The 12,484-nt window shown below is 46.3% G+C and overlaps 1 protein-coding gene across 3 annotated transcripts in view; it reads right to left on the bottom strand.

The window, feature by feature from the left end:
* Positions 1-12,484, bottom strand: part of EXD1 (exonuclease 3'-5' domain containing 1) — a 47,023-nt gene that overhangs the window by 26,205 nt on the left and 8,334 nt on the right. For all 3 annotated transcript variants that reach the window (XM_032769037.2, XM_032769039.2, XM_032769040.2), the window contains one exon: positions 2,111-2,241. In XM_032769037.2, coding sequence (XP_032624928.1) covers positions 2,111-2,241 — 131 coding nt within the window. The remainder of the gene's footprint in view (positions 1-2,110; positions 2,242-12,484) is intronic.

The following is a 12,484-nucleotide window of genomic DNA, read 5'->3' as shown; positions in this document are numbered from 1 at the left end:
ACAGCATTAGAGATTTCCCCTGCATCAGTAATCACAGTGGATGTATATTTCATACCCGCACTCAAGTCCCATCTTTATGATAGCTGTACACAGTCCCACCCTCCCTTTTCTCCAAAACAAAAAAGTCCAAATACATTACTGCATTTCCAAACCAAGCTTGCTGCAACTATGCCTAGCAAACATAGAATGATTGTCTGTCAGCAGCAACTCCAGCCTCCAGAATTTTGATCTCAATGTGAAACAGAAACCACTAATGAGTTTTAAAAGTAATCTTCAAATGTTAAAAAAAAAAAAAAAATAGGTGCCCATTTTAGTTTTGTTATGAAACAGAGAGGAGGCAGGAAAAGCTTTTTTAATGTTAAAAATTCAGCTTCTGTCCAACCTGGAACATGTTATAATCAGGGCAGAATTACTAAGTGATGACATCACAAGAGAGTGAAAATTAAGCAATCAAGAGAGAAAGGGATTTTTAGATAGTCTCAAAATTCTGATATTTTTGTTTTTGTTAATACCTAGTTAACAATAATGCTTAACAAACACCTAGAGAAAGGTTCTGTTTGAAAAGATTGAGCATTCCCTTTTCTTTCAGTTAAGGTGTGAGAGCTCACAACACACATCTCTGACACCCCCTGAAGATCTTCTAGCAAAGCTAGGAAAGACTAGACTTGACACAATCCTGACATTTCTTTCTTTCTTTTTCTTTAAATGCAGGAGATTAAAAAAATCCTTCCTTTCAGTATTCTTGTCCATCTTAAAGAACTGAAAAAGAACATAAGCCTCACTTTAAAAAATCCTTCGCAAGTCATCATGTTCAAACTTTGCTCCATTCTTCCACTTCCTGGGTTGTTGTAACTGTACTTCCAATACCGAACAGAACAGAAGATTCTTGTAGTGCCATGGTATCTGAACCCTTTGCAAGACATTAGTCAGATTTTGAACCTGGGACCACTTGCACCCAAAGCAGGAGCTGTTCTGCTTGAATACCAACACGCTGCAGGTATTCTCCATGTATAATAACCAGCCTCGTGCTGATCATCAGTGGCCAATCAGGCTTAAGTTTTTAGTTGACACCACAAAATCAATGAAACATCAGATTAACACACACACAAGATGTATTGCTTATTGCATGAAATACTTCGGCTTCTGTGCAAGAGTAGTTGTGCTGCTTTGTGAAAGAGTCATTTTACAGCTGGGAGAAATCCATAGTAAAAGTGTTATGAAAAATGTTTAATGTGACAACTAAGATTTCCTTTTATATAATATATATTGTATATTTTAATATTGCTCCTTATGAGCCTGCAGTTGAATGTGGGAAGAAAAGGCGTTGTGAACCACTTGAGTTCAAAAGGTGAGGAGGGAGAGACTCCAGGGCCACAGTCCCAGAATGGCTGCACGTTGATGCTGAAACAATCAACAGTGAAATAGTCAGCAAAGCTGACATTTAAATTGGCATCATTAGGCTTTAGTGTTAACTGATCTATGAGATAATTGAAGCCCATTTAATGAAGTTCATTCAAAGTGCCTCTTGAAGGCACAAGTACTAAAATGGATTTATTATGGAGAGAACTTTTTCCTCCTCATTAGCCAGGACAAATTGGAGAGTATTTTAATAGTAGCTCCAGTGTCGTCATCTTGTTTTCCGTTTATGACAAACCAAGGAGCTTGTACCATTTCTGATGTAAACTTGCACTTCTGTTTAAGGTTTCAACCTGCTTCATGAATAAGGGCTTGTCTACACACAAAATGGAACTGAAATAACTAAATAAACGAAAATGGAAAGATGGAGGGGGCCAAACACATAGTTAATTCACACAGTTAGTTATTTCAGGGCAAGTCTGTGTGTGGACTGCCATATTTTGGAACCAGAGTGCCTAATTTCAATTTGACTTAAGAGACAGTCACTCTTATTCCAAAATATAAGAGACCACACACAGATTTGCCCTAAAATAACTAAAGGTGAGAATTAAAAAAAAAAACCTATTTAGTTATTTTGGTCCAATTCGTATATAGAGCATGAAAAGGATATAGAACCTGGGAAAGGAGCTTGTGCCACATACTAAGTGTTTGGCTTGCAGAAATACTGAACTTGCATTCCTAATATCACAGTTACCTGCCAGGGTATATTTTAAGTTACTCAGGGTGGTGGCCTGGCTCTCTCGGGAAATACAAGAAGAATTCTGTGGGCTGTGATCTGCTGGTTCTCCCCTGTCCATTCCAGTTCCTCCAGTAACTAGACTGTCCCTGCACAAGAAAACAGTGTAAGATATCACATACAGTGCTGCAGTTAACACACACTGGGACATACAACATAAACATGATATGTTGAAAGGCATTGTTTGACTTTCATCCAGTATCATACATACAGACATGTGGTGAGCTGCCCCACATGTCGTAACAAGCTGTGGGAGGGAGGAGCGGGAACACGGAGCACTGAGGGGAGAAGGCAGGGAAGAGGCAGGCCCGGGATTTGGGGAAGGGGTCCAATAGGGGCAGGGAGTGGGCGGAGCTGGGGTGGGGACTTTGGGGAAGGGTTGAAATGGGGGCGGAGCAGAGGTGGAGTTGGGGCAGAGCTGGGATCGGGGGGCCACCCACCAGCACCAGAAAAGTTGGCGCCTATGGAATGAACAGAAGAGAAAGTTACTCACCTTGCAGTAACTGAGGTTCTTCGAGATGTGTGTCCCTGTAGGTGCTCCACTCTAGGTGACGGTGTGTCCTGGCGCTGTTGATCGGAGATTTTTGGTAGCAGTGCCTGGTTGGGATGCACGCACTCAGTTGGTATCTCTCGTCTCGTTGGAAATCTTCCTGAGTGCGTGCGCCCCACACCCTCCTCAGTTCCTTCTCTACCGTGGAGAATCATATTAGTACTCCAAAGTAGAGGGGAGGAGGGTGGGCAGTGGAGCACTCACAGGGACACACATCTCGAAGAACCTTTGTTACTGCAACGTGAGTAACTTTCTCTTCTTCAAGTGCTGTCCCTGTGGTTGCTCCACTCTAGGTGAATGTGTAGCAGTACCCACTATGGTTGGTGGGACTTTGGAGATGCGGCAGTGAGTACTATAGATAGTACTGTATGGCCTACTATGGTGTCTGCCGTGGTGTCTTGCGTGAGAGCATAGTGTTTTGCAAACGTGTGTTCAGATGACCATGTAGTCGCTTTGCAGATGTCAGGAATGGGAACATTGTGTAGGAAGGCAAAGGATGTTGACATGGCTTGAGAGGAATGAGTTCTAACGCCTTCAGGCGGTTGAAGATTTTGCGCACGGTAACAGGATCTGATGCAGTCAGAGATCCACTTGGATAGACGTTGTTTAGAGATAACCGTACCTTTCGATCTTTCGGTAATGGAAACAAAGAGTCGTGGGGACTTACGAAATGGTTTAGTCCTGTCTAAATAAAAGGTGATTGCTCGCCTGATGTCAAGTGTATGCAGGGTTGCCTCTTGAAGAGTCTTGTGAGGTTTGGGATAGAAAGTAGGTAAGTATATAGGTTGGTTGAGGTGGAAGGTCGATACCACCTTAAGAAGAAATTTAGGATGTGGTCTCAAAGTGACTTTGTCTTTGGAGAAGATTGTGTAGGGAGGGTGGGCCATCAGAGCGCTCATTTCACCAACTCTCCTTGCCGATGTTATGGCAACTAAGAAAGCCACCTTCATGGACATATGGAGATGAGAGGAGGTAGCCAAGGGCTCAAATGGAGGTTTCATGAGAGCATGAAGAACAAGGTTAAGATTCCATGCAGGCGCTGTTGGGTAAATTTCAGGGTAGAGATTTTGTAGGCCCGTGAGAAAGCGTTTTATGGTGGGGTGGGTAAAGAGTGAATAACCGTCTAATAGGTCATGGAAGGTGGTAAGCGCCGCCAGGTGCACTTTGATGGAGCTGAGCGAAAGTCCGTCCTGTTTTAGTTTCAGGAGATAGTCTAGAATGTTAGGGAGGGTCACGTTATTGGGTACTAAGTGATTACGTGAGCACCAGAGGGCGAAACGCTTCCACTTCTGCAGGTAGGTTTTAAGAGTGGAGTCTTTCCTACTGTGCAGGAGGACATATTGGACTTGCTCGGAATGGGCTAGTTCATGGGTTTGGAACCATGAAGGAACCAGGGTTGTGAGGTGGAGCTTTTGGAGCTGGGGGTGAAGAACCCGTCCGTTGTCCTGGGAAAGGAGGTCTGGCCTGTTGGGGAGAGCCTGTGGGTGATGGGAGGACATGTGGAGTAGGTAGGGATACCACGTCTGTCTTGGCCAAGCCGGGGCAATAAGGACGACCCGGGCCTTGTCGTCTGCAATCTTCTGAAGAACCCTGTGTAATAGAGGAATTGGTGGGAAGGCGTACAGGAGGGAGCTGTTCCATGGGATGAGGAATGCATCTCCTAGGGATGCAGTCCCAAGTACCTCTCCGGAGCGAAACGGGGGACATTTTCGATTTTGGGTTGTGGCAAAGAGATCTATTGAAGGGGTGCCCCAAAGAGAGAAGAGCTGTTGGAGTACTGCGGGGTGCAGTTCCCATTCATATTCTGTTGAGAAGTGTCTGCTGAGTGCGTCGGCAGTAGTGTTGTGGCTGCCTGGTAGGTAGGGAGCAATGATTTGTATTCGATGTTGTATGCACCAATTCCACAGTCGAATGGCGTCCATGCAAAGGGAATGTGATCGGGCTCCCCCTTGTCTGTTTATGTAGTACATACATGCTATGTTGTCTGTTAAGACCCGAAGAGATTTGTTCTTTATGAAGGGAAGAAAGTGAAGGCATGCTCTCCTCACTGCTCTGAGCTCTAAGAGATTTATGTGTAGGTGCGTCTCTGATGTGGACCACCAGCCTATTAGGGAAGCGTCTGTGGTGAGCATGAGCGTTGGGGATCGTTGCTGGAAGGAAACCCCCGTGCAGAGGTTTTCTGGATTTGTTAGCTATAGGGGAAGCTATAACATTGGGAGGAGGAGTTAGCAGCATCCCTAAGGTGTGTCTGTTGGGTTTGAAATTGGAATTGAGGCAGGCTTGGAGACATCTCATGTGTAGCCTGGCGTACTGAACCACAAAGGTGGTGGCTGCCATGTGACCAAGGAGCTGTAGACAGATTCTTGCCTGTGTCCTGGGACGAATAGAGAGTGTGCGTCTGAGCTGCATGATAGCGAGGAATCTGTGATATGGGAGCGAGGCCCTGCTCTGAATTGAGTCGAGATGAGCTCCAATGAACTCAATCTGTTGTGTAGGTGTCAGGGTGGATTTTTGGATGTTTATTTGGAGGCTTAGGCCGTGAAAGGGGGAGATCGCGAAACGGGTAGCTTGAAGTGTCTCACCATAGGAGTTGCCCTTGACAAGACAATCGTCCAGGTAGGGGAACAGCGTGACCCCGTGTTTGCGGAGATGAGCCACGACCACGGCTAGAGTCTTGGAAAAAAACTCTTGGTGCTGTGGAGAGTCCAAAAGGAAGAACTTTGTATTGAAAATGGTTGTGACCGACTGTGAATCGTAGGAAGCATCTGTGAGACGGATGAATTGATATAGGAAAGTAAGCATCCTGTAGATCAAGAGGTGTGAACCAGTCCCCTTGATCCAGTGCAGGTATTATTGTGCCCAGTGTGACCATATCATAAGCATCTTTCCCAAATCTGGACCTTAGCGTCCAAAATGTGGGTGCTTAGCATGAACCTCCAAGCTTAATTACCAGCTTGGATCTTATCTCGCTGCCACCAGACAGGAATTACAGCGCCTGCCTCGCTCTGGTCCCCCAAACTTTCCCTGGAGGGACCCCAAGACCCAGAAGCCTGAGTCTACAGCAAGGAAAATAACCCACTTCCTGCCCCCTTCTCCACCCAGCATTTCCCTCTCTGGGCTAACCTGATAGTATGATGCAATCCTTACATCAAACAATACCAAAGCATGTCCCTCATTCACAAAGGAGACAACCCCAATACAAGGCAAGACTGATCCTCTCTCTTCCCCCTTCCCCAACTCCCTGGTGCTGCAGAGCTACCTCTAGATCTAACACAAGAGAATTCCCGCCCTTCGTTCCTTCGCCTACCCGAGAAAAAACTCAAACAAGTCTTAAAAAGAAAACTTAATAAAAAAGAAAGAAACAAGCATGAACATAATCTCTGTCAAGTGACCATAACAGGCATTGCTTATAAGCAAAATAATGAATAACCGTCCTGATTATAAAGAATATCCAAATTTGAACCATTTCCCAGCAAGCTTACACACATGTAAATACTAGCAAAACAACATAAAAGCCTATATTGTTTTCTACTGTACTACAATTGGAAACAGAAGATTAGAAGAAGAAAGAACTTTCATAGCGAGAGACAGACAAAAGACCAGACCCCAAAAATTCCTCTGACTTTGAAAAAATCCAGTTTCCTGATTGGTCCTCTGGTCAGGTGTTTGGTTCCCTTTGTTAACCCTTTACAGGTAAAAGAAACATTAACCCTTAGCTATCTATTTATGACACCAGTCCCCTTGATCCAGTGCAGGTATTATTGTGCCCAGTGTGACCATCTTGAATCTTTGTATCCTCACAAATTTGTTCAGTCGGCATAGATCTTGTATAGGCCTCCATCCTCCAGTCTTCTTCTGAGTAGAAAGTAATGGGAGTAGAAACCTGCCCCTTGATGTTGTGTCGGCACAGGTTCCACTGCACCTAGTTACAGAAGATGCGCCACTTCTGTGCGAAGTAAGTGGTCGTGAGAAGGGTCACTGAAGAGGGATGGAGTAGGGGGAAGGATAGGAGGGTAGGATATAAAAGGGATGGAGTAACCGGACTGAACTATTTTGAGGACCCAGCGGTCCTGTGTAATCCACTGCCAGGCATGTTGGAAATTCTGGAGGCGTTGGCCAAATGGGCAAGTAAGCGGAGGAATCAAGGAGTGGTCGTGCAGACCCTTGACCAACGTTTCAAAACTTGTTGTTTATTGCCCGATGGACAGAAGGTGGTGGCTTGATTTTGATTTTGTCTGCGCTTGGGGGGGTCTAGTATGATTCCTAGTTATGTTGCATGGTTTGGGTTGAGGACAATACTACTGTTGTTTGCGGGGTCTTTGGTAGGGTTGGTATCATTGTCTCCTGGGAAGAGATGGGTGAATGCTCAGGGTGCGCAGTGTCGCTCTAGAATCTTTCCTGGTGTGAAGGAGTTCATCAGTTTTTTTTGGAGAAAAGTTTGTCCTTATCAAAGGGGAGATCCTCCACTTTGGTCTGCAGTTCTTTCGAGATGCCAGATGCAGAGAGCCATGAGGATCTCCGCATAACCACAGCAGTTGCAGTTGTACGGCCTGCTGTGTCCGCCATGTCTAGAGATGCCTGTAGAGCCGTTCTGGAAGTCAGTTGGCCTTCAGTCAGGATTGATTTGAAGTCGGCTCTCCTATCCTCTGGAATGTGAGAGGCAAATTCAAAAAGTTTATTGTAATTATCAAAGTCATAACTGGTGAGGAGAGCAGAATAGTTTGCAATTCTGAATTGTAGTGCAGAGGACATATAAACCTTGCGGCCCAAGACATCAAGGCGTCCAAGGTCCTTGTCTTGCAGGGTGGGTCGATATTGTGACTGTTTCTTTCTCTGTGGAACTGCATCCATGACAAGAGAGTTTGGTGGTGGATGAGAAAATAGGAAGACAGCGTCCTTAGCAGAGACATAGTATTTATGTTCGGCCTTTTTGCAAGTTGGTACTAAAGAAGCTAGGGTTTGCCAGAGTGTGTCAGCTGGCTCCAGGAGTGCTTCATTTACAGGGAGCGTGATTTTTGAGGGCGCAGACGGTTGAAGGATTCTGAGAAGTCTGTGTTGCGTCTTCTGAACCTCTTCTAATGGGATATCTTGACTGAGTGCCACCCTCCTGAAAAGTTCTTGAAATTGTTTACAGTCGTCCACAGCCTGTGGAGGCGGAGGGAGGAGGGCTCCGTCCAGGGCTAATGGAGAGTCAGGAGTCGGTGAGTCAGGATACGGTGCGTAACTTGCACACTCAGGAGGAGGCTCAGGCACCCTAGAAGTGGACGGAGCAGGAGATTGAGGCACAGAAGGAGGAGGAGTGGTAGGAGGATGTTGCCAAGGGTACCACTGACGCCAAGGCATAGGGTAGGAGAACCCAGGTGTTGCCCACGGGGGGGCAAAACAGGGAAACTGAGGCTGGTGACCTTGAGCCATGACCTGAGGTGGCAGAGGTGCCTGTGGAGGAGAAGCAGGAGGGGAGAACTCCGCTTGCTGCTGTAACTCAAGGTCACCATCAGTGAAAGCCAGTTCAGGTGGAGAGAGTGGTGGTTCAAAGAATGAGCCCTGTGTATCTAGGAGCGGAGAGTAAGGCTCAGCTGGCACTGAAAGGTCACATTGAGTGAGAAAATGTTGCTCCTCCTCCCTGGGCTGAGCTGAGCCTGCTCTCTGCTCTAGCTCATTAGCAAGAGAAAGTCAAAGTGACAATAGTGCTGCAGACTGCTTGGAGGTGCCCTGCAGGGGGTCTGCTGCTGGTGCCCTGGTGGAAGATAGGCTCGGTGCCGACGTTTTTCTCAGTGTCGAGTAGGGGGATGCTGTTGGCACTGCGGCCGTTTTCAGTGCCAAGGGGACCGGAGCCACAAGGACCTTCCTGGCACGAGAGGTTGGGTCCCTGCCTCTGTGCTCTGTCGGAGCCGCAGCTGAGGCATTAGAAAAAGCTGAGGCACCCGCCTTTGGCGCTGTCAGCACAGAGGGTAGGGATCTCGCAGGAGACCCCCTACCCTTGTTAAAGTCTCTCCTGTGAGAGTGTTCTGCTTCTTGCCTTCGCTCCAGTAAGGGTGAAGCAATGCTTCCCACTGGTTCAGATCTGGTTGGGGAGAATGTAGGAGTGGGTTTAACTTTTCCCATCTCCGAAAGCGGCTGTAAGGATTTTTCCATCAGTATTTTGAGCCGTAGGTCCCTGTCACGATGAGCTCTTGACTTGAGGCTCGCGCAATGGAGGCACTTTGCGGAGATGCAGGTGTCCTCGAGGCACTTCACACAATTTGAGTGCCCACCTGTCCATGGCACGGAGTCCTGACAGGAAATGCACCTTTTAAATCCTGAAGCTCCTGGCATTATGAATTAGAAATGGCCGGGGAGAGTGTCTCAACAGGAGGCAGCCTGAGGGATTTTTTTTTTTTTTTTTTTTTTTTAAAACTGAGAAGCCTAGGTTACACTATGTGTTTATACCATTTAGCCAGCGTTACCGATTAACGCTGCACCCCACGCAAATGAGGCCTTTATATCGATAATAGGCTCTCTAAACTCGCGGTTGTAGCCCTCCTCCCGACGAGAGATAGCGTCTGAAATCCGTGTATTACATAATTGATTAGGGTAAGTGTGGCTGCAAATCGATGGTATTGGCCTCCGGCGCGATTATCCCACGAGGCCCATTGTTGACCTGCTCTGCACAGCAATCTGAACTCAGATGCACTGCCAGTAGACAGGAAAAGTCTCCAAGAACTTTTGAATTTCATTTCCTGTTTGCCAGCGTGGAGCTGGATCACACAGGGCGATGCAGTCCAATCCAAAAGATCCCCAACCAGGATATGGATCTGATCGCTGTTATGGGACGCCAAAACTGTTCTCAACCCCAAAGACGAAATGCCAAGCATTTGAAAAAATCTCCAGATAGAGGCCACTGCAGGACTCAGCATAGTGCTGCGTGACGGAAAGCCCCAAAGAATCAAATGCACGTTCAGGAGGGAGGGAGGGTTGGTATCAGGACTCCAGCTATCCCACAGTTTCCCACAGTCTCTAAAAGCATTTGCATATGGCTGACTTCCAAATGCTGCAGGGGTCAACATATTGTCCAGCTCGATCTCGTCAATTTACCCCCTCCCCCCTCGTGAAAGAAAAGGGAGAAATCTTTTTCTTGACTTTTTATATGCACCCTATGTCTACTGCAATGCTGCTCGTGAGACAGGGTGCTGGGCGCAATGAACATTCAGCAACCTCTCCCTCCCTCCCTGGCAGATGTACGTGACTGCTATCCATCGAATCATCAGCCGTGAGTGCCTCTGGCTGGCCTTCAGGTGAGGTTGGCCAAGGGGCCGCCTGGTGAAAAATAGGAATTGACTCCCGGTCATTCCGTAGATTTGACACGAAGCTGGTAAACCGTCTTCATTCATAGCAACATGGGGGCTGAGCTTCAACCAGCCCCCTCTTTCATGATCTAAAGAAAGATTCTGTACTGCCTGGACTATCATAGCAGCGGGATGCTGGGCTCCTCTCCGCTGCCACCCGTTTAATGTCCTGCCTGGGACTATCATAGCAGCTGGAGGCTGGTCCCCTCATTATCCACTAACAACTCAGTGTTTTATATTCCTTCCATTCCTTATTTTACTTCATCACACAAATGGGGGGGGGGCGGGACATTGCATGGTAAGCCAGGGGTTTGAGCGGAGCGCGAAGCAAACGCGTGGGTTTGTTGCAGGGGCACCCCTACCGACAATGCAGCAGCGCATCATTTCCTGTGGGATCTGACAGGACGCGGCTGTGTGCTCTCTGGATACACTGGTTCTCTACACCTTGCCCCATATTCAGACAGGACTTGACGCTCTACTTTTTAATAAACATAAAGAGGGATGACGCCAGGGGGCATTCTCTTTTGTCTTTGGCGCCCCCGGCCGGACCTCAGCCAGGGCACACCCATGACAGCAGAGAACCGGTCAGAAGAGACTGTAAAACCGTACTCGTCCTAAATCGATTGGACAAATTAGCAAATGAATGTTGCTGTGTAGCGCTGCTAGGTATCTCCTCTGTCAGTGGATCCATACACATACAGGGCAGATGACAGTGACAAAAAGGCAAAACGGTCTCATGGTTTGCCATGCTATGGCGTTCTCCAGGGCATCCAGTGGAAAAAGGGTGCAAAATGATTGTCTGACCAGTTGCTTCATGTGAGAGAAGGAATGAGTGACGACATTTACCTCAGAATCACCTGGACTACTATTTTTGATATTATGCATAGGATCTCTAACCCAGAATTCCAATGGCGGGGGAGACTGCGGGAACTATGGGATAGTTATGGGATAGCTACCCACAGTGCAAACTAGCCAGAAATAGAACGCTAGCCTTCGTAGCATTGGATCGCACACCACCGAATTAATTGTACTTATAAATGCCGCGGCACTTGACTTTATACAATCTGTTTCACAAAACCAGTTTATGTAAAATCGGAATAATTCCATAGTGTAGACGTACCCTAAGAAACTAATTATGTAACTATACTAAAGGAAGGGAAACAACTGGGATTAAGTAATAATTATTTCTATGTTCTTTGTTACTGTTTCCTATAGAGGCCAGGGAAGAAAAGGCAGCACTGCCCAGAGTCCCATCTTCAGATGAGGATGGTTGAGAAGAAACTGAGGAGGGTGTGAGGCGCACGCACTGAGGAAGATTCCAACAAGACAGGAGATATCAATTGACTGCGTGCGTCCCAAACAGGCACTGCTACCGAAAATCTCCGATCAACAGCGCCAGGACGCACTGTCACCAAGAGTGGAGCACCCACAGGGACAGCACTCAAAGAAGAACAGGTAATCACATCCCCTGTCACCCATTCCTAGCTTCTGGCAAACTGAGACTAGGGACACCATCCCGGCCCATCCTGGCTAATAGCCACTGATGGACCTATCCTCCATGAACTTATCTAGTTCTATTTTGAACCCTGTTATAGTCTTGGCCTTCACAACACCCTCTGGCAAAGAGTTCCACAGACTCTGTGCATTGTGTGAAAAAATACTCCTTTTGTTTGTTTTAAACCTGCTGCCTATTCATTTCATGTGATGACCCCTAGTTCTTGTGTTATGAGAAGACGTAAATAACACTTCCTTATTTACTTTCTCCACACCAGTCATAATTTTATAGACCTCAATCATATCTCTCCTTAGTCAACTCTTTTTCAAGCTGAAAAGTCCCAGTCTTATTAATCTTGCCTCATATGGAAGGCGTTCCATACCCCTAATCATTTTTGTTGCCCTTTTCTGAACCTTTTCCAATTCCAATATATCTTTTCTGAGATGGGGCGACCACATCTGCACACAGTATTCAAGATGTGGGCATACCATGGATTTATATAGAGGCAATATGATATTTTCGGTATTATCTATCCCTTTCTTAATAATTTCCAACATTCTGTTCATTTTTTTGACTGCCACTGCACATTGAAAACATCCACTCAGAGAACTATCCACAATGACTCCAAGATCTCTTTCTTGAGTGATAACAGATAATTTAGACCTCATTTTATATGGATAGTTGGAATTATGTTTTCCAATGTGCATTACTTTGCATTTATCAACACTGAATTTCATCTACCATCTTGCTGGCCAGTCACCCAATTTTGTGAGATCCTTTCACAGCCCTTCACAATCTGCTTGGGACTTAACTATCTTGAATAATTTTGTATCATCTGCAAATTTTTCCACCTCACTGTTTACCCCTTTTTCCTGATCATTTATGAATAGGTTGAATAGGACTGGTCCCAGTACAAACTGCTGGGGGACACCACTATTTACCTCTCTCCATTCTGAAAACTG

Source organism: Chelonoidis abingdonii, chromosome 4 (assembly GCF_003597395.2).
Source record: "Chelonoidis abingdonii isolate Lonesome George chromosome 4, CheloAbing_2.0, whole genome shotgun sequence".
Lineage (NCBI taxonomy): Eukaryota > Metazoa > Chordata > Testudines > Testudinidae > Chelonoidis > Chelonoidis abingdonii.
Note: the sequence above shows the minus strand (reverse complement) of the source record. Positions and strands in the feature narration are given on the sequence as shown.